Source organism: Catharus ustulatus, chromosome 22 (genome assembly GCF_009819885.2).
Source record: "Catharus ustulatus isolate bCatUst1 chromosome 22, bCatUst1.pri.v2, whole genome shotgun sequence".
Lineage (NCBI taxonomy): Eukaryota > Metazoa > Chordata > Aves > Passeriformes > Turdidae > Catharus > Catharus ustulatus.
The window spans coordinates 4,289,341-4,316,981 of record NC_046242.1 but is presented as its reverse complement, the minus strand read 5'-3'; the positions used below and the strand labels follow the sequence as shown (position 1 = coordinate 4,316,981).

General features: G+C 46.0%; 1 protein-coding gene across 1 annotated transcript in view; it reads right to left on the bottom strand.

The window, feature by feature from the left end:
* Positions 1–236: 236 nt before the first annotated feature.
* Positions 237–27,641, bottom strand: part of PHF12 (PHD finger protein 12) — a 32,872-nt gene continuing 5,467 nt past the window's right edge. The window contains exons 3-15 of the mRNA XM_033078102.2: positions 18,316–18,388; positions 16,380–16,767; positions 15,717–15,837; positions 14,616–14,748; positions 13,752–13,916; positions 13,001–13,162; positions 10,076–10,892; positions 7,950–8,072; positions 6,519–6,662; positions 4,559–4,657; positions 3,946–4,028; positions 1,996–2,134; positions 237–1,397 (exon numbers count right to left, since the gene is read on the bottom strand). Of these exons, the coding sequence (XP_032933993.1) occupies positions 1,063–1,397; positions 1,996–2,134; positions 3,946–4,028; positions 4,559–4,657; positions 6,519–6,662; positions 7,950–8,072; positions 10,076–10,892; positions 13,001–13,162; positions 13,752–13,916; positions 14,616–14,748; positions 15,717–15,837; positions 16,380–16,767; positions 18,316–18,388 (2,782 nt within the window). The 3' untranslated portion in view covers positions 237–1,062. The remainder of the gene's footprint in view (positions 1,398–1,995; positions 2,135–3,945; positions 4,029–4,558; positions 4,658–6,518; positions 6,663–7,949; positions 8,073–10,075; positions 10,893–13,000; positions 13,163–13,751; positions 13,917–14,615; positions 14,749–15,716; positions 15,838–16,379; positions 16,768–18,315; positions 18,389–27,641) is intronic.

Genomic DNA, 27,641 nt, shown 5'->3' with positions numbered 1-27,641 from the left:
TTGGAGTTGATGACCTTCAAGAGTCCCTCTACCTCAACCAATTCCATGATTCAATCACCTTCCAGTCCTCATCCTCTTCCCACCAGCATCCTCCCACGTCCCAGGCAGGACACCAGGGTCCTTCCATCCCACCCCAGCCTTGACTCCCAGCTCAGGCTCCTCTGCAGTCAGACACTCTGGGGAAGCTCCAGGTTGTGGTGACACGAGTGAAGACAGACAATCGAGAAAACAGAATGTGAAGTATTTTTTTTTTATATACAGAATACAGGAAAGTTTCTGTAAAGTCTAAAACGTTACAATTACTATGTACAGTGGAACTAGCTGTTCTGCTGCGGGGAGGTGGCAGAGAAACAAAAGAGACAGACAGGTTACGACAAAGGATCTGCTACAATAGACAATTTGAGGAACGTCATACCACATGTAGCACTGTACACAGCTTTAAAACATTGAAAAATGCCATCACTGATGTATTTACACAGAATCCAACACTTTTCCTTATTTGAAATAAAAAATAGGATGGACACCAGGAAAAGAACTCATTTCTCACTGCCCATAATACACAGTAGCTACTTGTAGTGCAACCATAGCAGGGAGGGATGGGAAAAATAACTGTGGGAAGAAGAGCGCTTCTTTACATTAAATAAAACAATGATATTGTATAGATTTGCTGTATGAAAACTGTATTTCTCTTTTAATATAAAACTATTGTCACTGGCACAAAATAGAACAAGTTTCTGATTATTTTACAACTGCATGGGAACTATCTGTCAGAGAGAGTCCTCGAGTCAGACAGCGGTCACTCCTCGCTCTGACACGTCCTGCTCTCACTGCAGTTTTCCTTTTAAAATGAAATGTATAGTACAAATATATGTGCAAATGCCCCTAAAACTTGAGCAAAAAAGAAAAATTAAAAAAAGTTAAACGTTCTTCATTTCATGCAAACGGCGTGTGAACAGTCTCTGGGCCGACACAGAAAAATCCCACCTCGGTTTGTACATTTTTGCATTGTAAAGAGTCTGAGGGCGTTTTCCTTACTCCAAAAAGCTCTCTTCCTAAAAATTCCTAGGGAACTGAGTTGGACCGCAGCACGGGCACCTGGTGGGGTTTCAGAGAAAGCTTCTCCTCCAAGTCCATATCTTGTACTAAGGCAGTGTCCCCCTTGGGCTGTTTGGTCGCAAATTCGGTGATGCTGAAAACGAACTGCAGGCAGCCCAGCTTGATGTAACTGCCGTGGTGGAGCAGGGCCGTGCCCTCCCAGCCAGCCCCACTGCCCCCAATCAAACTGGAGCTGCTGGCTTTGCAGTTACAGGGTTTTCGATGCTGCCCTTGTGCCTGTGAGTTCATCACAGCAGCTTCTTCATGCGCCTCCTCTTCCTGTTTTCTGCTTTTATGTCGTTCTGGAAAAGAATAAAAAAAGCCTGTAAGGTTTGGGCAGGTCAACAACAGCTTGTTTTCATCAACAGGGTTACTGCTGAGGTGTCTCATGGGTAAGATCCTTCAGCCATGAGAGATTTCAGTCTGCAGTGAGCAGCTGATCAAAGGGAAATGGGAATCTCTCCTCACAGCCCTGGAGAGGTTGAGGCATTTACATATCTATTTTGGCAGCCCAAAAAGAGGAAGCTGATCAGGTGGAGAGCAGGAGTGAGCCATGCAGGGACAGAATGCCTGCAGCACAGCCCAGATCTTTTCACAGCCTGGGAAGGGAGGACATGCATGGGGAAATGCCTCAGGCCTGCTCCAAACTGGCTGCTTATTGGGATCTGGAGCTTGGTAACTCCTGTACTGGAGGCTGGGGTAGGGTTTAGGTCAGAGCACAGAACTCCCCAGGCTGCAGAGGAATGTCTTGTGTAACCCCAGCTGAGGGCTGTGGCAAGGCTCCCCTTTTTGCAAGGGGTGCACCAGCCTGTGCAGAACAAGGGGCATCAACAAGGAATTGGTTTCCACCTGCTCCTGCCCCCTCTCAATGAACTCCCTGTGGTGTGGTACAACACTCACTTATCACACTCTGCACTTTGGCAACAATACTGCTGGGAGGAGTGGGTGTCATCTTCTCCGAGAAGTCACACGAATACAGAACATTGTCCACGGTCGTCCCATGCTCACTGTAGTTCAACAGCTCGTAATGCTTCGTATTCTGCAAAGAAAGGAAGAGGAGGGAATCAAGACATGAAGTCAGAATGGTTTGGGTTGGAAGGGACCTTAAAGACCATCTTCTTCCACCCCCTGCCAAAGGCAGGGACACCTTCCACTAGACCAGGTTTCTCCAAGCCCCATCCAACCTGGCCTTGAGCACTGGTTGGGGCAGCTTCTCTGTGCAACCTGTGCCAGGGCTTCAGTACCTAACAGGGAAGCATTTCTTCCTAATATCCAATCTGTCATTCAGAATTGCTTCTGCCCATGTACACACCTCTTTGGAGCACTGAAACATAACCCCTTCTCCTTGTTGCCAGGAATGGGCAAGTAAGAGTTGGTAAACATCCTCCAGCTTCAGAGACTACCAACCTGATCCCCCTGCTCACAGAACAACCAGACTTCAGGAGCTGTTTTCTGGCAGAGAAGGAGGGCCAAAGGGAAGTGGATTTTACCTACTGCACTTGAACCAACACATCTTTTGGAAACAGGATGTTCAAGCTGATGCTCACAAAAGTGAGCATTTTACAGGCACACCTGATGCAAACTTGGCTCAAGACCCGTGCCTAGCAGGAAGAGATGAGCTTTGGAAAGCAGGCAGAAGATGGCAAGAGGGATGCCACGTGCTGCAGCAGCCTCAGGACAGGGGCAGTGTGGGACTCACAGGCCTTGTGCAGACGCTGAAATGCCAGCAGACATTACTGTGACACGCAGTGTTACACAAGCGGCGTCACGCTCAGCTGAGCTTTGTGGAGGATGTTGCCAGAGCAGAGGAAATTTCAGGTTAGCTCACAGAAATCATCTGAGAGCTCAAGATCTCATCCCTCAGGGACTACAAGGCTTTAATCAAGTTACAAAAAAATCCACATGCACATGGGAGTAGGTTTTGAAGTAACCTGCTAGAAGGAGCATCTGCAGAGAGATCCAGGAAGGAGAATTCTCCCTCTCCAGAGTGACCACAGCCACAGCAGATCCACTAGAGGGTCAAAGGTCAGCGCCTGGAGCCTGATTTATGACTGATCACTGAGAGGAGATGCTTCCACACAGATTTACAGTCAGGATGCCATTACTGAGTGTGTTTGGTGGCTTGCAGGGCACTGAAGGAATGGCTAAAGCTGGCTGGGGGTTAATCCTGGATCCTGCTCCAGAGCTGGTTGACAAATGGTGATATAAAAGACTCGATCTTGCTTCAAAGACTGTTTCCATGCTAAGAGACATCTCCAGCAGTGCTGTTACTGGCAGGCCTGCTGGTCTGTTTACTTCAAGAACAAACTAATCTCTGGGCTGTAGCTAAGCAGAAACTGTAGGTTTCTGTTTATGCTGTGAGCTTAACTGAAGTTTTAGCTAAATAAATAATTTACAGAAAACTGTAGATGCTATGAATGCTTTGCTCCCCCATCACACTAGAAAACAAGGGACTCAGAGTAGTTCCCTGGTTTGTTCCAGCTGAGGTTTGATGTTGACACAGAGTTTAGCTTTTACTAACAACATATCCAGATCAAAAAGTATCAGACCATGTCTATATCCTTTTCTTTCCCTAGACACCAGCAGTGACAGTACTGACTTGTGGCCAGTCCTTGCCCACAGGCAGTAAGAGAAATTGTGCTGGCAGAGCTCTGTGCTTCAGAAAAAGGTTTGACAGAAAATGCTGATGCAGCCTCCACTGGAGTAAAACCTGGCTCTTACTTTGTAGTCCACAAAAGGAGCACCACACAAAGACAACCTGCTGCCTGCATCTCCAGCTCCCACTGCCATGCACACCAAAAAATAAAAATAATAATAATAATGAAAAAAAAAAATCACTCAGGCACTCACCTCATCATAGAATATGCAGGCATGTTTGCCAGACACATAGTTACAGTGACCATAGCTTGTAAGGCACACATCCATATCAGCTCCTGTCATGGGGGAGGACAAAACAGGCTCAGTTCGTATTGGAAGAAAAAAAACTGTCAGGCAGCAGAGAACAACAGACAGAATTAAACTTCAATTAGCAAAACAACAGGGGAGCAACTGCTTTTGTCCTGCTCCCAGGACTGCATGAATAATGCTTCGATAAGCCACCAACAAAGTTTCAGTGGGGGAAGGGAGCCAGCAGCTCCACAAAGGTTGAAGAGCATTTCACTGCTCCTGGGACTGCCCAGAGCACCAGAAGAATCTAAGCAACAAGAAACAAAACATAACTCTCCTCTCCATCAGTCAGGCATTACAACTCCAAGGCAGCTGTTCTAGTTGTGACACCAGGTGACAGAGCTGCCACCCACACAGATTCAGGCAGACAGGGGATTTCCACACTTCTTGGTAGTGCAGAATCCCAGTACAAGTGGCCACAGTGAGTCTGTTTCCTTTGACACCCACTTGACAAAGACCTTTGGGAGGGTTCAGGAGAACCATCCTGATTCTGAAAGGGCAGGAAGAAGCTACTCACCTGTCCCAATGTAGAGGGTTCGATAGCACATATTGACTGCACCCCCCAAGCCCATCAGAGGATAGAACACCGCCCGGGCTTGCACTTCCTTTCTTTGCGCTGCAAGATAAAAAGAAAACTTGAACAATGTTATCAGCTGGGAAAGCTGCTTGACCCCAGTGTCCCCAGCTCAGAAAGCACAGACCCTAAGGAGGATGCAGTCAGCTTTGGCCTAAGCACCAGTTCCCAACCCTCTAGGAATGTTTGTGCATTAAACCTCTTTCTGCCAGTCAGAGAAAATTGCTTTCTCATAACCCACACAAGCCATGCAAATGGGGAGCATTAACACGGAGTGTGCACAATGGAGCCACGCTGAGGAACACACAAGCCTTCTACTACTGGCTTCTTTCTCAATCTCTTCTACTCTGGGTAATCAAAGAGCTCAGTCTTTGCTCTCAAAGTGCCACCTAAAAAGAATTGGTGCTGTTGAATTCACCAACTTCACAGTCGTGATTTCATTTCTAGTGAAGCTGCAGGAAAAACACCTGGGTTGAATGGGACTTGCCAGGGACAAACCCAGCTCCCAAGACAGGATGATTAACTGAGTGGACTCTCCTCAGGTTAGTCTCTATGGCACACTTGACAATGGCTGGTCCAGGGCTGAGCCTCCAGAGCAGTTCCAAGTTCAAATCATACACTAACATGCCCATGTTAAGAAAATCTTCTGTGGAACAGCTATTGGGCTACACAGGTCTAGCCAGGATTTCAGCACTGTCTTTTGGAGGAAAACTCCTTATACAGTGAGTTTAAGCCTCTCCTGATACCACATCTGCAGGACAGTGTTACACCAAGAGGGTGAAATCAAAGGACAGAACATGAGGATTATGAAAGACTGCAGAGGTATCTACATCAAGAATAGCGGCCACACAAGTGGCATCACAGGTTCCACCTCTGCCTGACTGCCCTGCATGAATCCTTTCAGCTGTCTGGTTCTGCAGGGCTCACTAAAGGCTTTGGATCTAACATTTCATCAGCAATGCTGAGCAGCCAGTTGGATGCATCATTCCTGCCCAAAAAGGGTGATGGGTTAAGACAGCATCAATCTGCCTGGAGAAAGGCAGCCTGCTGAAGAATTCCAGACCAGGAAGGCAGCTCATACCACAGCCTGCTGCTGTGTCCTGCAGCAGCCATCACAAGAAGACTGACAAAGCATTTAGGGAATGCTGAGATGCTAAAGCAGGCAAGCACAGAGCTTCAGAAAAAGATTACTGACTGACTTCCAAAGATTTTATCTGGGATATTTACCCCCAGGCCTAGCAGAGGGGGAGCAGAGAACTGCTTCCACAGCAAGGCTGTCCACTTAGTGCTTGAAAGCAGATTAAACTGACTGGCTGCATGCAGAGGAACATGAAGCAACGTTCACCCTGCAGTTTCAGGTGATACCAATGGTAATAAACAAAGCCAAACTGGGGAATCTGGAGATTTCCAAGAGAAACTCAAGTTGTTTTCCATTTACTGGCATTAGTCGTATGTAGTGGTGGTTTCAGCTTGACAGTGACATTCTGAACAGGCAGTGACAGTGTCACAAGCAACTCCTCCAGAAAGAGAGAGCAGGAATTCCCACATTTCTCTTGCCCATGTCAAAAGTAAAAGTGCAAAGAAAAGCCACCAAGCACCGGAGATAAAACTTCCCATATCTTGCTAATTTTAAGAGGAATAAAACACAACTTCACTAAACATTTCCAGCAGAAAAACTGAAGGTACTAAAAGTATTCACATTGCTCAAATTTGTAAATAATTAAGTAGAGGATCCTGATGGAGTTTCTGGTCAGTGGATATCCAGAGCAGGGGGATGAGAAGAAAGAAAAGTGAAAGGCAGCATCAGATACCAGAAGAAGAGGGAAATCTCCTTCAAGGAATAGACAAGGGAGTGGCAAATCTATGGCTCAACATAACCCAGCTATTCTAGGGCTGGTCTTACCTTCAATGTGGTTTCCCACTGGAGATTGCTGATGGGAATTGACACTGCTCGCTAGAGACTGAGTTTTGGGAGGAAAGAGCTGATGTATTCTCTGCAAGGCCAGAAACTTGATCAGCTGCTCATCCAACATATTTATCTCAATCTCTGTTAATAAACAAAAAGCAATTAGTAAGTTATTCAGGGAAATAGTGCAATCTGAGCTGCAGTGGATTTAACTGCCAACTATCAAACCTGCTGTTTGCTTCAACAGCAAAGACTATCAATATCAATATCAAGACTCTTACACATAGGTGAGCTATTATTTCACATCACCTGCTGTGAGCAGAGTGTGAGGACAGTGCCAGCCATGGCTGGAGAGCTACAGCTGAGGCAGCAAGCAGAAGTTTGGGGGAACTAGGGTTGATAAAATCTGAAAATCTGCTGGTTTGGCTCAGAATCAACAGGTCAGTAGAGAGCCATTGCACTCCTTTGGACAGCATGGTGGGTCCTTCCTCTGAAGCTCTGCTACCTGGTTAGGAAGTCCAGCCCTGCATCACAGAGAACTGTAACTCCTGCAGGCTCACACTGGAGTCACATGTCCATAGCAGGGTAAATTAAACCAAACAGGGCAATTCAGACAATATTATTAATGAGCTTTAGAGCAGATCTTCTGATAACTCTGAAGTGTTTATATTTGTAAAGCCATACAGAGGTCTGCTTTCTTGCAGTAAGGAGGCTGCATAACCTCTTCTTCCAAGAGCTTTCTCCACATCAACAACAGTTAAAATGGAAAGGAGAGAAGGAAGGGCTGTAAGAGCCTTTCCCAATAGCAGAGGGTGGGCTGGGCAGCTGGGGTTCACCCAAGAAAAGAGGGCCACACTGGCAATGCCAGAAAAGCTGTTCTTCAGATTTCATCTCTGTCAACAGCCTGGCTGTGCTCAGCAATCTCCTCCTGAAGGCACTCTGCTAACATTTGCCACCTCTTGCCAAGTGCAACAAAAGGAAATAAAAACCAGGCCAGTCTAGGAGACTGACAGAAGCAGAAATAATTATAAAATTAACAGACCCACTGGAGCATCACCACTCAGGTGACTACTCTACAACAAGATCTATTGCTGCTTTACATCCGCCAGGAGCAGCTCTGGATTGCAGCTAGCACCACAACATGGCAGGGCTGCAGGTTTCTGCATGTGAATTCCACCTGGAAAGCAGCCCAGTTGTGATTCTTCCACAGAAAAGCTTCAGGCAGAAACACTTCATTGGCCTTGCTGCCTTGGCAACACTATGAGCAGGGAAGCATGTGACATATTTAAGGTAATGTACACCCAGCCCCTCCCTCACCTGACTACAACCCTTCTTTATCTCTGGAATATTTCCTCAAGCAGAGATGGAATGCTTTAGGGAAGCAAACACACAGGGCTAGCAGAGACTGATGATGAATTAAATACTCACCCCCGTCCATAAATGCTTTCAGGGAACTGGTGAAATCCAACATAGCTGCAGAGTTTGAAGTGAGTGATGAGGGTAGAGTTAAAGCGCTTCCTATGGATAAGGTGCTGGGACTGACCTTACCATCTACAGAGAGAGGTGATGGAGAGAAGAGATGTCACTGTGACGTTCACCAGACATGCACCCAGCCCTCAGGCTGCCCTTGGCTGCCAAGCTGTTCCAAATGACTCATTTTGCTCATAGTCACGCTTTCAAAAAGGTCTGAACTAGAGGCCAGGAGGTTTCTTCTGCTCACAGAAAGGCTTCTGTGTGCCTGCAACACAGAGCCAAACGTGGCTTCTGCCTCATCTCCAGCTGCTGGAGGAATTCTTGACCTATACATTTAATCTCCTGCTCCCTGTGGAGACACTGGAAAGATGAGCACCAGCTCACCAGGAGGCTTGAAGAATTTATTAAACCTAAGAGACATTTGTCAAGTAGCTTGTCTAGGTTTTAACATGAATAAAAAGTACAACTGCCATGATTTTATTTCTACACTGTTATAAAGTCTGGGGTGCACATCATTGTCCACAAGGAATGTGACAGTTATAAGCAGATTTTATTATTTACAAAATAAAACCCTCCTGCTTTGGAAGTGGCCATGCAGCTAAAAGAGGCAGTGGCAAATGCCAGGAAACAAAATCCCTGTAATGTGTTGTCAATACCAGATTTTCTTGAGCTGGTTTGCTTATAACTACTGAAATTTATGGCAAAAAAAATAATGAGCAATTTGCATTTTTGTACTTGGCAGCAAAATTTGCACACCACAATTTTTGTTATAAATATATTTATCCATCGTGTTAGATGGAAAATTTAAATGTTTACACCTTTCCCAAGAGACACTGCAGCAAGTAATGACTTCGTAGAACACAAGCTTTGCACCAGAGGCAATTATTTAACATCTTAAGTAACTGCAAAATTATGTAGGGTTTGCAGTGCTCTTCAAACCACAAGCAAGAAGTTTTCTATAATACAGTCTCATTTCCTCTCCCAGAACTTCTTCCAGCCCTACATTTCTAAGCAGGGCATGGTCAAATCAGCAGCCTCAGAGTAACCAAGTTTATTCAGGAGGAGGCCAATTACCCTGGGGACTGCTTCCAAAGGCGAGGCAAAGCTTAGAAGTTACTCATTGAGGAATTTGAGAAAGGATTATAAAAAGATGTTGCTCTGTTGCTTTACAACCACCAGACCTGAGCCACTCCACACAAGCCTGACACTGAGCAGGTTGGAACTGCATGAGAAGAGACACAGAGCTCTGTCACGTGCTTTTCAGTGACTGCTCCCACCCAACCTACACAAAGGGCTTGCTGGTTTGAGTCTTGAGCTGGTGTAGGGAGAGGAAAAAAGAAGAGAATGCCATATGTGAAAGTTTATTCTAGCAAAATTTGAGCTGTGGGCAGTTACTCCAACATCTGTCAACATCTTTGGCTCTACATTTCTACACTAAAAATGGTTATATACATTTTATTATATACCTTGCTATTATGTAAGCAAGTTTTTTGGGTACAATTCAAGATCTCTGGCATATCCAAGACCATAACTACCCTGTGTCAGACCAACAGATCCTAAGCAGACTCCCAGCTTCCCAAGCCCACATTTCTGTGTAGCTGAAAGCTCCAACAACACCTGCAGTAGGGGACACAACCACTGCCTGAACAGTTACTCTGGATTAGATCCCAGAGAGCTGCTCTTGTGAGAAGGACTGACTACCTTGCAATCCAAATGGCCATTTGAAACAAACCAGTGGTTTTACAGCAGCGCTGGGGTTTTAAAGCAGCAGCTGTTGAAATAGCGAGGCAGCAGCCAAGTGATATAAAACTACTGTTGCTTTCAAGAATTCAACTGACCTACTATCCTGCTTGTCAGGACAGAGCACCCCCCTCAAGTATAGGCAGCCAGCAAAAATACATCTCATGGCTCCCATAAAGGGTCCTAAGACAGAGGAGACCTGAGAACCTTCTGCTGGCTCTCCACACAAAGCCTGATTCCCAGTCAAACGAGGGCACACTGCTACAGCCTTGAGTTTCTGAATGAGGTTTAGCCTGAGCTTTTCTCAGCCCCAGGGCCAAGGTCAGTGGTTCAGCCCGTACCTGAAGGTGGTGCTGGTGAACAGAATCTGTTTGTGGACCCAACAGCTGAGATCCCATCTCCTGCAGCCTGGGGAGGGGTGAGAGCCCGGGTGGTGCTGAGCGGGGAGCCCCCGGCCCGCAGCTCTGCCGTCAGCGGCGGCCCGATCTGCGTCTGCACATTCTTCCTTTGCAAAGTGCTGGTGGTCTCCAGGCTGCCACAGGAGCTCGAGATGGACGTAGGCAAACTCGTGACCGGCGCAGATCCCCTTTGTGCACAAGAAACAGGTCCTGCTACGTTCTCCGTTTTGACAATGGTTCCAATGGTGTGATTCAGAAGTCCGCAACTCGCTGGGGGCGTGAGGGGCCGAGGCCACGTTTGCCGATGAGACAAAACAGGTATTGTGTTCCCAGAGCCCACGAGCCTCTGGGAGTCAGTCAACTGTGCTGAGGATTCGGATGAAACGCTGTAGAAATGAGGCCCGTTCACTTTAATGTCAGAGGCTGTCGGCCCGTTTGAAGTCCCGCAAGAAGATGCCTTCTTGGATTTATCTATACAAGAGCTGCAGTTAACATCTTCCTGTGACAAAGTCTGCTGGGATTGCGAGGAGCTCAAGGAATTCTGGGTGGTAATCCCTGAGGTGCAGGATGACATGGAATAGAGGGAAGGTGTGGGTGCCTTGTCAGCTGCCTGGTAAGGGTTGGCGAGTGAGCCATCTGCCACAATAACAGGCTTAATATCAGCCTTCTCTGTTTGTTCAGAGTCCCAAAGCGAAGTCATCTGCTTAGCAGATAAATGTTTCAATATGCTGCACTGGAGCGCAACAACACTACAGAGCCACTGGAAGGAAGAAAAAAGCGTAGATTAGCTCTGGAGGCAGCAGTGCTCCAAACCTCTACGGGTGCTCCATCATTCACCCGGCTTGAGGTGCTCAGATGCAGTGTGGAATTACAGCATCTGCTCTGGAGCTCATCCACAAGTAGGAGAAAATGTTGTCCAGAGGAGTGCAACCAAAATTATGTACTGTTTATCTCCATGCTGGAGATAGGACAGAGAGGGGCTGAGATTAAAGGAGGGAGAAGGCAGCATTTCCTCATTTCCAAACTCCTCTTCACTTGTTAAATGCTGCAACTCTTCAGCCTCAGGTTACAAACACACCTTTCACTAATCTGGGCTTCTTGCCAAACACAATAATCCAACTTACTCTACAGCATATTGATAAGAAATGCTGCTCTATCTCAGGCATAGGAAGTAGAAAACTAGGGTGGAAAACACTTTCCTTTTACACAAAGTAGAGGAAGAGCAAGTTCTACGTTCTAAGCTCCATGGTGGATGTGCACCTGCTGCATAAATGAACCCTGTCTGCACTAAAAGAAGTACAGTAATTTCACGAATACAAGCCGCACCAATTTGACTAAGATTTTGCTCCTAAACCGGAAATGCGGCTAATAATCAGGAGCGGCTAATACAACCTCAGAAGTGCCTGCCAGAGTGCTGAGCCGAGCAGCTGCAAAGTCGGCATTTTGCGATTGTTACAAATCGCTACTTTGTTGCACCGCGGGTGGAGCCTGGCTCCGTGTAGGCAGAACGGGGGGCGGGGAGAGAGGCGGGAGAGCTCTCTTTCCTCCTCTGCCACAGCCCAGGGGAGAGACGGGGGGGGGGCCCGGCGCCGCCATTGCTGCAGCTCGGGGAGGAGAGGGGGGACCCGGGCCGCCCCTACCGCGGCCGGGGGAGGGGGGGGGGGGACCCGGGCCGCCCCTACCGCGGCCCGGGGAGGAGAGGGGGGACCCGGGCCGCCCCTACCGCGGCCCAGGGAGGAGAGGGGGGACCCGGGCCGCCCCTACCGCGGCCCGGGGAGGGGGGGGAAGCCGGCGCCGCCATTGCTGCGGCCCGGGGAGGGGGGGGGGAAGCCGGCGCCGCCATTGCTGCGGCCCGGGGAGGGGGGGGGGGAAGCGCGCGCCGCCATTGCTGTGGCCCGGGGAGCCGACGGGAGCCCCGCGCAGCCATTGCCGCGGCTCGGGGAGCCGACGGGGTGCTTTGTCCCCGCCCGCCGCCGCCGCGGCAGGAGCGGGGAAACTCCGTCCCCGCCCGCCGCCGCTGCCGTAGGAGCAGGGGAAGCTCCGTCCCTGCCTGCCACCGCAGGGCAGCGCCGACCCGGGGTGACCGAGCCCAGGGGCAGCGGCGGCCGGCCCCGAGCTGCAGCACCGGGCTGGGCCACCTGGCCCCGTCAGCGGCCCCTAGCGGGCCGAGCCTGCACAGCCTTAGCTCAGCCAGTAAACCCCGCCCTCCCGCGGTTCTGTTAATAATTGCACGCGGGTCCTCGCTGCGAACGACAGAGCGGCTTATATTCGTGTGCGGCTTATCTATGGACAAAAACCAAAATATTTGCCAACACCCAGAGATGCGGCTTATAGTCAGTGCGGCTTGTATTCGTGAATTTACTGTACTCAATTTCTCCACTGATTGCAGCTTAGCATGCCCTTACACTGTGGAATCTGGCCAGAAGTTTCATACAAGATTTAAACACTCATTTGACCTTGATTTACATGTCCAATTCCATCTGCAATAAAAAGCGACGCAGAAATGGGACATTAACTTCTAAATAAACGTGTCAGAGAGCAGCCTTACATAACCAAAGTGCAAAGTATTTTCCCTCAGCCACGAGATAAAGATGATGTCTAGACAGAAGGCCCTTGACTCCACTCATAAGGCCAGAGGACTATTGCACCACTTCCCTGAAGTGTCAAATGAGGAATTTTACATCTCACCTGGAAAGTTAAAGTGAAGTTTTAATGGGCAAGGGTGTCAGAGATAAGACAAGCTATCACCTTCACACACGAGCTTGAGATTGGTTTCCTAGACAACTGCTCCATCATGACTGAAATGGAAGAAGATCTTCGTACCAAAGCAACTACACACACACAGTCCAAGCATTTGACTTCATTTACCTCCTGTTGTTCTGTCTGGCTGGCTAAGTGCTCAGTGTTCAAAAGGTGCTTCTGCAAGGGTTCCTCAGGGATCCCGTTACAGATCAGCTCGCCATCTCTAATTGCTGCAGGCGCGAGTAACGGGGGTGGAAGCCGGTATTGGGACTTTATAGCATCAGGAACCTACATTGTGGAGAAAGAAGATCACACATGAGAACAATTACTCAAGAATGACTAGTTAAACCAAGTGCCTGATCAGCACTAAACTTTGCATTTGCTGCTTTTTCACCCAAAGGAACCCTGCAGATACATTTGAAGTATCAAGGACTGAGTACTTTAAATTGATGTAGCCATGCTGAAATTAATAGGTTTTATTCCCTTAGGTCAGGCATGACTTTGGTACAACACAGTGGCTACAGCATAAGAGAAATCATGAAAAACCAGCCAAGGGAAGTCTGTATGGCAGTTTTCAGGTATCCTGGCAACAAACACAGCCCCAAATCTGACTGTAGGGCCACCTTCAGGAAGTTTTGTGTTGTACTTTCTATGCTTGTGCTAGATTTAAGTGCTTACTTATAATACTTGAGCCTTATAGTTGAAGGAAAGAGATCTTAAATCCTACAGGTAGTGACTGCTGACTCCCAGATCTCTCACCAACACAATCATTCTGACCCCATCTTCTTCCTCCTGCACCAAGGAGTGTGCTAGTTTCCCTTCCAAACTAAAACATGTGCACATATGGTTTTCACCCACCACTCCTTATCACACATACCTTCAGACCTTTCCTCTTCACTGACTGAAGAACTCTGCGATTCGGAGGGTGTTTCTTATGGATTCGGTTTAAGAAATCCACTTTGACAACATGCTGAGATATGGTGTCCTGGAACCGGTCAAATACTCGGCACCGATTACTCAGGGTCAAGTTCTTCTGGTTCAGCTGGGTGATCAGATAATGCCACAGGAGTTAGGGATCTGCAGGTCACTCAAAGGCACCCTAAGACTTTCATAATGCCTCGTAGCACTGGCAGTACAGCATCAGCTCAGCTTTAGACTATTTGTTTCCTGCAGCACTAACCATTTCTGTTAAAGGGCACATTGCTGGAGATGAATACAAAAGCATTTAGAGGCCGACTAAGCAGCATCAATGCTCTCAGAAGCAGTTTGTCTGGGAAAAAGCTCTTTGTTTCAGCTCCCTGTTTCCTGAGTATTTAAGTCTCAAGTACACTGCTTTTCCAAAAATGAAAACTCCCTCTTGGAATGAAACTTTTTTTGGGTTAAGCATGCAAAGAATTACTTCCCCTATTTGTAGCACTGTGCTGCTTTGTATCCCAGTTCTGGAAGCTCATCTAGATCTTAAAGAGTCCAGTCAAAATCTAGACAAGCTGTCAGTGAGCCACAATCTGAGCTGTCAGCTTCAGTTACAGGAAGGAGTTCCCCCATCTTTATATCTTATTGCAGAGAGCAGCATCACATTCCTGTGGAGAGTGCGTTGCTTGCAGCAGGAGCTTTACAAGCGTTACAGGGAGCAATAAGAGCTCAGAAGCTGTTTTACATTTGTTGTGCTCTGTCCTTTAATGGACCTGCCAGGTTCCACTCCAGCATCCGGTTACCATACTGCAATCATAGTCCTGCTTACCACCACGTGTTCTATGTGATTTGGGCACATCCATCTACCCAGAGGCATGGCAGTAAGCGGTGGCTCCAGACAATCCATGTGGAACAGGAGTGGGCAATAATCACACTGGATTAGAGGTGCCACTCTGCAGCTCCTGAGAAGAGAGAGCCAAATCTTATTCCCCATACAGAGTATAAACAGAACATTAATGCAAGCTTGGCTGACCACTTCAGTTTATCCTCTACACTGTTGTTTGCACCAAAAAGTAGGATTTCTGATTTGTAACTTGATCTGTATGGATCTTCTTCAAGACCCACTTGAGGCAAAAGCCTTTATTTGAAGCAAAATTCAGAGATCAAAAGGAAATCTCAGATTTAGGTAATTACAAGTTTCCTTAGAGGAATCATGTGTGATGCTGGGACATGTACATCAACAAGATATTCTCACACCAAGTCTCAAACTCTAGAAAAACAACTACCTCAGAATCCCCAGGCTTTAAAATAGTCTTTGCTCTATGACAAAGTCATCACTTGTTCTCCACAAAAGCCCACCTGAGTAGCCATTCCACTTCGAGAAATTCACTGACTGGGTTTCTGAAATAAAGGTTTCATTTTCACTGACATTTTGAATTGGGATTGATCTATGCATTTTTTTATGCAGCGTTACAAAACCCATCAGTATTTTATACTGTTTTTCAGATTTACAATTTCAGCACAATATTCCTATTTGCCTTGGGCTTATAAATCTCTCAGTAGATTTCTATTTCCTAAAGGTCACCTCCTTACACACTTCCTTCACAAACCATAAACAAACATCTCCATTTACTAAACCACCATCACTCCAGAATATTTCTTTGCAGAAAAACACTGAAGACAAGATGCCTCAATCTTGTCAATCTTCAGGCAACATTTCAGAACCCTTTACAGCTGGACCTACACTGGCTGTGGTTAAACACCTGTTACTTAGCAAAGATGAATATTCTCCCATTTGTTTAGAGGATTGTAAGTAAGTAATGAAGGAGAATGAAAAGGACACAGGTAATCTAATTTTTTCAGCAAGAACTTTGGTCCTGAAGGCTGCAGCTACACTCAACAACTTCCCTGGAAGAACAATAAGAAGTACCTGTTGCATGTGAAGCAGACCTTCACTGGCAAGGGAACCAAACCATTGTGGTCTAACTCGTGTTGTGCTTTCTTGACATTCTTTCCTGTGGTTTCTTCCTTTCTTCTCCTCTTACTAGTACCTGAAAAGGAAATTGTAAAAAGCTTTGTGTTATCAACATAGCAGAGATTTGCCTTCTGGGAGGTATGTATAATCATCTCAGAAAAGTCAATGATTGCTGCTAAAGGAACCTCTATCAACCACTAAATCTAGCCTTAAGTGACAGAGACTCTCTTTAAAGGCAGATATATTTCATACTTAGTTATTTCAGTGACATCCTATACATTTAGTTACACTTTGTTACTGTATTATTGCATCATAAATCTAAAATCAAGTATTTTGACAACTGATTTTTTTTTTTTTATGTTGAAGATCTAGGTGAGAACAACAAGCATCTATCACAAGTCCTGATGGACATGGTGTGTATTTGAAGTGTCCACACAGTTCAGATTTGAAAGGCACCTGCTGCTGTGCAGCTGGAGGAGAGCCAGAGGTACCCTCTAATTTCACCAGTGAGCATCACTGGAGCCACAACTATCACAAAGTCAAGAGGGAAAAGAGCAAAGAGGGGAGCAGGATACAACTGCAGACACCTTCACTAACACCAGACAAGGCCCTGCTCACCTGGAAGTGCTGTGGTGCAGGTCAGTTCATTCGGCAGCTGGAACTGCGTTGGGTTCCTTTCCATGGCAGCAGCAATAAGAAGCTCAAAGGGTCGCTTCAGCTGGGGCTGCCCACAGTCCATTTCTGCAATGGCAGAGTCATCATCCACGTCAATTATGTCCTCATCGACATCATTCTGTTCTGAGTTGGGGGTCTCGGTGCTGGCATTGGATGTGGGAGTGCCAGGCCGGCTCGCTCTCCTTTCCAAGATCCTGGCATGCGCATTAGCCCTGATGCTGCTGCTAGACCTGTCCAACAGGTCTGCGTCACTGGTGGGGGAGGTGGTCCTTTTCCCAGATTTGTCCACCAATCCATTTACCTGCCCCAGCTCTTTCTTCTGTTCTCGCTTCTGCACGACATGAATAGGCAGGCTTATCATGGAGGCCACAAACAAAGCACATCAACCTTGACAAATATGTGATTGAAGACAAACAGCATCTGAAAACTCTTGAGCAACTCACTACAACTTCCCCCTTGTAGTCATCAGAGCCTCGATCAAAACAGTCTGATGATAGCTAAGGTACAGGTGACAGAACAGCTGAAGAGAACCAAGCATGGGGAAGAACATTACCATGTGTCTCTCCTTTCAGGGTAGCTATACTTGAGCCCAGATCAGGACAATGTTTCACAGCATCTAGTCCTAAACACTCAACAAAATCAGACAACGTTTACTTTGCTACCAGCACTGAAAAACTCCACAGCAGACTGCTCACTGCTGATGCATTTCACTAACCCTGGCACTGCAGACAAACCCATCAGGGGTTGAGAAGGTCAGCTTGAGAATACAAGCACAACATACAAACAACACTCTGCTATCTCCTGATGGCAGGAATCTTGAACAAGGTACAGCAGAGAAATAACTATAGATTGCCATCACCACATGATCCATTTTGCAACAGGAGGAGATGTTGCATGGATGGCCTGGGATGGGCAACTATGCACTGCTCCAGTGCTTGACAGCACCACCCATATGGAGGAACCAATCTACTCCATCACTAACACAGTCTGCAAAGGGAGAAAAGTGTTTTCAGGCAATTTTTAATATAGAAAAGTTGCGAATTTTCTCACTCTTTTTGCTTTATTATTTGTTTTTCGATTTGTGACCTTCATTTCTATTGTTGGCAGATGGCTGAACAGTACCCTGGAAACATAACAAGGCAATCACTTCAGGAACAAAAGGCTGAGCACACAGTTTTCTTCCAATCTGTTTTGGGTGTCACTTCAAGGGAACAGTTGCTAGATAGCTTGGTGCAGTTTCTAAACCCTCTGCTACGCAGCCTTATGTGGTCACAGCAATAAGATGTTTACATTGTGAAAGACAGCTTCCTGGAGAAAGAGCATCAAGGCAAAAAAAAAACTACAATCTTGCCCAATCATCTCCTCCCCATCCTGTTCAACAGCCCAGGAAATCATAACTCACTGTGATTTCACCCTCTGCTGAGGTACAACTGCTGTGAAGTCACTCTTCTAAAAAACACATATTAACTAGAATCACAGCCCTGATGGCAAAGCTGTATTAACGTGACTCCCATTCTGCCTGTAGACAGCTCACCTCCTCAAGCACAGGAGCCATTTCCATTTCCTCTGTGCCTCAGCTCTCCCTCCTTTCCAGAAATGGGGGGGAGGGAAATAGTTTAAAAGGCACAGATTGACAAGAAGGTACCAGGCACTTCAGTTTTACCTTCTAGTAGTGAGGTTAAAATATCGTGAGGGTCTCCAACATCCCTTAGGTGTCTTTAAGCCCTTTCCTAACAAAGCCCTTTGCAAATATGAGCACAAAGAAACAGCTCTGGTTGTCTAAGTACACACGAAGGGAGAGGCAGGTATAAAGCACAGGATTCAGGTTTCAAATGGCCAGTTGGAAGGGCAGGGATTGTGTCTGTTTGAGAGGCTTTACCTTGCGGCGCACGGTGCAGCGGTGGCACATCCACTCCCCCGGAGGCAGCATCTCCTCGCTGAGCGGAGGGTTGCTACAAGAGAAACACAAAGCAAAGCTTAACTATTATTTACTGTCATTTCTGGAACTCTTCTCACGTACACAGTCAGAGTCAGGGCAGCTCTGCAGTTCCGCTCCCAGGCACTTCCTTTTATTTATGGTGAAGCTCCCTGGATTCGCTCTCCCATACATCCACTTAGCCAGACACCTCCAAGAAGCCAGTCTTCCATGGCACCCATCTCAGCTCCACGGTTTCAGAGCACTCTCAGACTTGAACAACAAAGATAAATGCAAGATTCACTGGAGTGCTACACACATACCTCCCCCCAAACACCACACCTCCTTAAATAACTTGATTACTCCATGTGACACAACACAGATTCCCGTGCAGCACAGTCACACATCCAGGCATTTCCATCCCTTGGATTTGCAGTGAGTCCAACGGAACGAGCTGCCATGAGGTCTGCCCACCACCTCCCATGTACTCCATCCCTGGGCACACTTACTTAATGGTGGAAACCACCTTCTATCTTAAGACAACCCAAATAATCTTAAAAGTGTCATCATATACAGCTTGCCTTGGCTATGAAGCACAGGATACATCCTACTCACATGGATCTGCACTTACTATAAAAGCTGTATCACAGTGAAATGACATTCTCATTTTGATGCTAGAAATAAACCAAAGCAAATTAGACGAAGGAGTAAGGAGGACTATTTTGAGAAACACTTTTCCTCAGTAAAAGGCAGAGCAGCATATGTTAGATGATACACTTTCCTTACAGATCCTACTACTAACTCAAGTACTTTCCAACACCTCTTTATCATTAAGATTTGTTATTTGAGCAAACTGCTGACTGTGGCAGGGAAAATGTACCTGCTGACAAAAACCAGCCATTTACCATGCAGTGTGGCTTAAGATAATACTTTAAAAGTTTCTCCTGACTTTTGCTAGAGGCAGCTCTTAGCAAGTCTGCTCTCTTGTGCTGAACACACAGATGCACTACCACAGGATCTGGAAGCTCCATTTCCCACTGACTGGGAAACAGATTTCAAGGATCCACTTGGACTGACTGGGTTACAAGGGGATCAAGAAGTACAGTAGCCTGTAAGACTGGCCCAAGAAAGCCACACAAGCATGGGAAGCTAGCTGGCTCATGAGTCTATACTGTTTATTGCTCCTACAAATATCAAACCAAATCCAAGTTAAGCTTTCCAGACTCCAGCCCTGACAAGTCAGGGAGGATAAGATGCATACTTGCTGGCCAGGAAGAGCTGTGCTTTGCAGCAAAGGGAGAGGCTGTCTTCCTCGAGAATCCTGCTCCTAGCACAGGGAAATGGCACAGGATCCCAGCCCAGGCTCCCAAGCCTGGACTGTGAAAACAAACACACTTCCTTTGTTTAAACAGAGTCCCGGCGAGCCTTGCCCCGAGCTCGCCCGCGTGCCAGCGACAGCCTCTGCAGGTACTGCAGCCATCCGGGGTCACGCTCCCTCTTGCAATACTGTGCCTGGAAATCTGAAGGAAGAACACAGCAAGAACCAAGCTGGTAATAACCTCAGCATTTCTGGTGTCAGGCTCTGGGGAATTCAGTAGAGCCAACACATCTGGCAGCCATTTTGAGGAGGAGTGCAGGGTTTCAGAGGCCTCCGTGTTCCAGGCGCTCCAGAAACGCAGCGCTCTGCATATATGCACTGACATACCTGCAGCTTATGTTTCTCATTTCCTGGAGGGCTTGGATGAACAAGAGATCAGGCTCTAGATGAGAGCACCAAAGCCTCCACTACTGGCTGCTTCACCTCAAATGCTTGGATGAAGCAGTAACTCCCTGCCCCAAACTAATCTTTTGCTAACAGAAGCAGGGAAGGGGGGTGGAAGAAGGAGAGTAACAAATGATCCCCGTGTGCTTGCTGCAGCACAAATCCATGCTGAATCCTAAGGTGCATCCTGCAATAGCTCAGGTTTTACTCTTGCTAGAAAAGGAGCTCTTAGATCTGCATTTACAGCAAGTACAGATTCATCTGGCCCATTCCCCTCTCCCCTCCCAACACCCCAGGGCAAAAAAACCACAGACTTTGATTTGTTTCTAGTGAAATTTCACCCTCTGAAGCTCTCTGACGAGCGTGCCTGAACTGCTGGGAACATGTCTGCCCCATTCCGACATGCGGTGTGCCAGGGATCCACGAGCTGCCAGACGCCTCTGGTTATTTGTTTTAACTGTTACCTCAATCTTACGCATTTTACAATGAAACAATTAATACCACGGTGAACCTTGAGAGACGCCTGGAAGAGTCAGAACAGGTTTCTTCTGCAAGTGTGTATGTTATTGTCCCATTTGCTGGGTTTGAACCATGAAATCCTACATACACTGTACTATTAAAGAAGCATTTTAATGAATGCTGCTACCCGAAGGCCTGTGGAAGGAGGGGGAAAGATTCGTTTCAGAGCAGCAGAAAGGTTTTAGCGCTCAGACAAGCCTCCTGAGGTTTTCTGCTCACTGTCAGGGCCTAGCTGCGATAGCAAGTGTATTAAAAGACTGATTCTGCCTCTCCTGGTTAATGAACTGTTCATCAAGGCAGCTCACCATGCTAACAAAGACTGATGAAGGCTGCTCCTGCACTGCTGGCCTCGCAGCAAGCAGAGAGCATTGCCTGGGTCTCAGCAGAAAGCCGGGGAAGCGCTAAAGAATGCTGTTTTAATTGACTAGGTATGACCACATTCTTCAACCTTTTACTGTAAGCATAAAAGAAACTGATTTTTAAATCTGAGCAAGACACTTGATCTTCATAAGCAAGGTAAGAATTAGCACTTTGGCAGGAGCACCATGGCCCTTTTCTCCCTATCTTTCATGGGTTCATTAGCATGCACAGCTCCAGCCACCAGTGTTTGCTGCCAACAGGACCTGGAATTGTACAGCTCCCACTTTATCTTCGGTTACAACACATCTCCTTTCAACTATACACCAGTCAGTTGCGCTTTTCAGTACAATTTCACTAACCCTTCATTTCAGAAAGTTTCCCTTCCTGTCATCAGAGACAAGAGTGGTGGTCTCTGCTGTTTACCTGGGGGGTTTGGAGTGACCCAAATCAAATCTGCCTAGCAGAACGTGTTTCTGCATTTAAGACAAAGACAGCTCTGAAAAACACAGGGTAACTTAAAAATACCTGGAAGACTAACTCATACAAAACCTTTGAAAATTAAATGAGATGTTTATCACTGCCTAGTCAAAAACCACTACACTGACTATGAAGTCAGTTGCCATTTAATATCTGTCTCATAGCTTCTTCTGAAAAAGTTAAGTATCTCCTGAAATTCCTGTCTGGTGTGCTGTCACGCATTGCTCTGCTGTGGTCAGAACGCAATGCTCTATCCCTTAAATAAAACCTAAATGGCTATGACAAAATATAAAAAAAAAAATCTTCAAGAGCATATTAGGAGTTTTTATCAAGCAAACAATAGCATGAAGCCACTTAGCTTTTCAATTTCACACTCTGGGGCTCTCATACATCAGAAGCCTGTTGTCAAGTCTAAATCCCGTAATTACTCCTCACTTTGCTGACCTCAATAAATAGATAAACAAGTGCTCCAAGGAATGGCACCTTCTCCAATACAAACTGGGCCGTAGCTCTCAAAGGAACCAGTTATAAGCAGACCTGAGGTTATTTACACACTGCATTCCTGGCCATCTTGCGTCAAAGGCACGTTGACACTACTTTTGGACCCACCAGGATACAGCCAGCTACCAGCTGGGATAATGGTGGCAGGAAAACAAACCAGTGCCTAGTGAAGCTTTCTTCAATAACTTGTCTTTCATGTCAGTTGTTTTCAACAATCGGACTTAAATATTTTTTTTTCTGCACGGAGGAAAAATATTAACACTGCGAAAAAATGCAGGCAAACACATTTTTTCCTTCTCAGGAAAATTAATTAACTGACCAAGACTCAATGACAGGATGGTAATGAAGGATGCTAGGTATGTTTGCCAGATAAGGGAAGAAGGCTTTTGCTTCTTCTATGGGACTCCTATTTATCCCTATGATGGATAGAGCTACAGCTGTTCTACCAGCTTCATAAAGAACAAGGCTCCCTGGCTTCCTACAGCAGGGCCTCAATGGCAGCTAAAACAAACCAGGAAACCAACCTCACTGTCAGGGCATTACTACAAGAGCCCCATTGAGAAACAGGGAAAGTTGCATCATTTACAAATTCAGCTTTTTGGAACATTTTTACTGTGCCCAAGTTATACACTTCTGCTCACAGCTGCTCCCAAACCCGGCTGGAGGAGGACACCTGGAACCCTGAGCCTCTACCTTGGACAGAATAAAACCACACCAAACAAGCCAACAGCTGCAGCCTGTGGCAAGTCCCTCCCCACTGCAACTCCCTTATCTTCCTCTTTTACTCTTGCATCAACACAAAGCTTCTGAAATCAGATTTCAATTACCTTAGAGGTAAAACTATCAGCTCCCTCCTCTCCACTGTTATTCCTCAAATTATTCAGTGAAGTCTCCAAGTTCTGCTCATTAACATGGATAAATTGTGACACCCAGCTGTACAAGAACAGCCTTCCTGAAAAAGCTAAAGATTTCTCCAGCACCAATACACCAATGAAGAGACCACAAAACTTCAGATAAGCCCAGCAAAATTTTTGTTCTTTATAAACCTCTAAGCATGACTTGATCACATTAAAGCTAACAGCTTCAGCAACTTTCTGGCCTCAATCAGGCTTACCTTTTTTATACCTATTTTAAGTCAGCAGCACAATTCACATTAACTACAGAGCATCACTCACTATACTTCTACCTGTGGTGCAACAGCTCCTGAGGTAACCTGTGAAAAAAGCTTGACAGCAGGCAGCATAACTTTGTTTACACTGAAGTGAAAAGTCTTGAGCGTGGACATAAGTTCTAAATTAGTAACATCCAGCAAGGACTCCTGGACACCACCAAACCGGTCAGGACATGATTATTTTGGCTGCCACTATGCAAGGAAGGGAACCAAAGTGACTGTTTCACAGGTCACCAATTATCCCATCATCTGGAACGCTGCATCTGCTTAGCATGCATCTTTCCAACAGCATGGCCAGAGCTGGAAATAAGGGTTCAGCAACAGACAGAAAACAGAAACAGGATTAAAACACCATTATATGGGAAGACAGTGAGGAACAAGATGTATCCAAGGGAAAAATAAAACTACCCTACACTGTCTACATGATGCTACAAGAGTGGAGGAAGACTTGAACTCTTAAAAGTTTAAGTAGCAGCATTGCTGGGTATGCCAGATCCCAAAATTTCCTTCAGTGTGCTTGTTTTTACCATTTAGACCTGCCAGTGCTCAACACTTCAAGAGCTTGGCCAGCAGTCCCAGCCTCTGGCAGCAGCACCACTGTGCTCCTAAGAACCAGGTCCTACTTCATGAGTATCATAAATTTTGTGAGCATATTTACTTGAATCCATCAAACCACTCCTGCTACTCCCATCCTGGAGAGAGAACCTCATGGAAGCAGGTATTTATCTACCTTACCTCAGCTTCCTTCCTGCCTTCACTGGGGGTCCTGCTTCTTCCCTGTGCCCTCATGCAGAGGCAATCCTGAGGTTCATGGAGAATCTGGGAAGGTTCCTCCAAGGCATGAAGTAGAACTTTTTTGCCTCCAACCTGACAAGGAGGAGGGTCCAATAAACTGGATAAGCTGCATGTAAACATGTGATCACCTGATGTAATTAGTTACCTCTATTTATAGAAAGAACCTGGACCACAGAGAACATTCCCTAGACAGCCTGTTAGTTATTACCTTCATTAACGTCCACCTGACAAAAAACTAAAGGAAGTATTGTTTTTCAAGATATCAAATTTTCACACATAGGTAAATATATACATATATAAAAATAAATATGAATTAGAAAATGTATGATACCACCAGAACCGCAGCGAGGTTTTTTTGATTATTATTTTTAATTAGTTTGACTGGTTATGAACTCTGATATTTGAGACATATTTGCCTAGGAACCATCCAGCTTTGTATTTATAATCAGAAATCATGGAAATTGATAGGAAGAATTGTTGACTTTGAAAAATGTGGGTCAGACACAGAAATTCAGACATTTTGTACGTCCTGACTCCTGTTTCTTTCCCAGGCATCACTCATGCCTGTGCTGCAGACAATAGTAACAATAGCCTGAATTCAATGTCCAGGTTCATTATTAAGTGTTCAGGTCTTTACAGCACCATCTTCTTAACAGATTAGAAGTCATCTTCTCAAAGCAGGATGACACATAGGGCAGCATCAGGGAAAAGAAAGGAGGCTGAGGAACAACACAGCCCTGGTGAGAATCACTTCATCCAATTCTGTCTTTAAAGAACAATAAATGAAGAGACATCTCTGGTGGGAAAAAAAATAATCAAAACACAGGTCTGAGAGGTTTCTGAGAAGTGAACACATTCAGCCCCAGCCATACTGAACGTGTTCAAAGGAGACAGGGGTGAAAGGACAGCCACAATAAGGTGGAAAAAAGGAAAGCAGCACATCAGAAGAGGATGAAGGGCAGACCCATAAAAGCCAAAATCATGAATTTGTCTTCACACAGGCACAAGTGAAGTGTAATTCTGACATCTACATGTGGACTAGGCTTTCCCAAGAACACTGGGGAAGAGAGAAAAAAAGAGCAGATACAGAAATATCCACAAAAAAAACCCCAACAAAAAACCCCCAAACCCTTAGAGCAGGGCATACATTCTTTTCTGCCTTTCCCAGATCACCTTCATATCTTGCTCCTGTTGCTATTCTAGACAGAGATCACTGGGAAGTTCACATGATGCCGTGCCCAAAGTCAGAGGCTGTACAGGCAGGTGTTTCACACCAATCACTAGTGCTTGCCAGAAATTCAGCATGGGGTTTTCAGCCTGCTAAATTGTATCCTCAGGCCAGTGCTTTCTGCAGGGTTCAAAGTCGGTAATCTCCAGCTCCATCTAGTTTGCTTCCAGTGATCGTGCAGAGCAGACGTCAGCAGAAATGGGTTAGAGTTGGGTTCAGGCACTCGATTCCCCCCAGCTGGCTGAGATGCTCTTTGCCTTTTGTGCTCAAGATCTGATACACCAACAGGAAGAATGATTTATACAACTTTTTTTTTTTTCTTTCCCCCCTTCATTTTTGGCTACAGGGACCATTTACTCTATACCCTGAAAAGGTATGTGATTGCATTACAACTGGTATCTGTCAACTCCTTTATTAAAGGGAAGCCACAGCACTATTTTTACTCAGCTTACAGAGTTACTGGATACTGCAGTGTTCCTTCGAGGAAGCTGGGCAGACATCTAGCGAGCAGTGGAGCTGGAGACAGCACAAATCGATTACTATAAGAAGGAAAAGCCAGCTCTGACAATCTGTGTCACAAAAATCACAAGTCTAGCCAGTAACCTGACGTGGCAAGATGCTTTTTGCTTACACTCACTTCTTTCATACCCCTGTAACAAAGCCATGTTATATCCCCAGATACATTTGCATTTTCACAAGTCCAAGAGAACTTCCTGACTGGTTTAAAAAAAACAAAACGGGTACATCCTTCTCACATGATTTATATTCCAACAGACAGCACTTCCTAAATATTCAGACTGTCACATTTGCTTTCAGGGAGACACGCCTCTTTCCTACTCTGGAAGTAACTGCTCCCTTTCTTCACAGCAAATTCCTGCTATTTGCTACTGACTCAAGGATTAAGAAAGGCTGCAGAGCACAGGAAAAACTCAAGAACCTGACACATACCAGTGAGTCAGTCTAGCAACAAAAGCAGTTTAACATGCACTGTTGTGGGTCAATAAACGGAAGAATTTATGTTAGTGTTGAAAAACTGTTTCAGTGCCGATGCTACAATTGAAATTTCAAATTGACTCTGTCTTACACAGGGAAACACAGGAGCCCTGCTTTCCTGCAGGTGTTCCTCACACCACCACACCAGCACCTACTACACAAAAAAAGGCCCTTTCTAAGGGGGGGAGAAATGCCTGTTTGATCCTGATTCTTACTAAAAATACACAGTTCTGTCACTGGCAACTGCACAGAGGCACTCCCCACCTGGGGTGTCCTTCACACCCGTGGTAAGAGCAGTACAGCCGGATGTCAGACATGCCAATTACCACAGCTTCCCTTTTATACCCCACCTAAACAACGCCGTGAAATGGAGAGAGAGAGAATTATGAGCTTTATAAGATCTTGTGTAATAAACACAGTAGTCCCCCATTCCCAACTATCAGATCTGCTGGCGGCAGTACAATCTTAACAACACTGAGCATGTATGTGATAAAAAGGCATAAGGCAGCTAAAAGAAGGTGAATATATTTACAAGATAGTGCCAAGATCTCCATAACAAACAGTCATTAGCAGATTAGTATTATGAATCTAATCCAATTAAGAATTTCCTTTGCAAATGCCTGGAGGAGCTGGAATTCCTCTGGGAAGACCTTTCCATGTTGTGAAAGGCTCTCATGAGTCATGCCTGCAGGCTGACATACCAGGAAAGACCAGCTCTGGAGCAGCAGGAACAAAGCAGTGAACCCCACCTCGAAGCAAACCGCTGCAGCCTCCTGCTCCTGAGAAATCAACTCAAAAATGGACCTCACAGCAGCACGAAAAAAAGACTCCTCAGTTCCACAAGTCGTGGTCAACATAAAACTGGCACTTTCCTAAGTCAAGGTACAAAAACCACGGAGAATTTTCCTTGTTCACAGTCTCCCACTGTGCCATTTTAAACAGCTTTGGAACAATGCGGGTGTTTGATGTAACACCAGTCCATGCGGCAGCCACGTCTGAAGGCAAAGCCCAAGTTAAGAAGTTAAACATCCCCCTCCTCGACTTCAAATCCTTGACTTTAGAATCACAAAGCCACGCTCCTACCACTCCACACTGATGTTGGCAACTGCAGCAGAGACCCACGGCTCAATCCAAATCCCCAGTTCTTGCCCACAGTGCAAAATCTGCTCACTCTCAGTTTAACACCAAACACATCCACACACACAGGTGAGAATAGTGGTTTGCAAGTCACCCAATCACGAGTTCATCAAATTCTTACTGTGAATAATTTGCTGAAGCCCTCAACTGAAGTCCACAGATTTAGGCTGACCTAATCTGCCTTTGCAGGGAAAGATTTAGAACAAAATAAGGAGAGTGAAAAATCTCATTGGTACAACTTTGCTGAGCAGAGCTGCCAAGACTGATCAAGTTACCACATCTGCAGGCGCACACGCAGTGACCCTCTGCTGCCAGAAACCCGGCCAGGGCAATCACTTCCTCCTGCC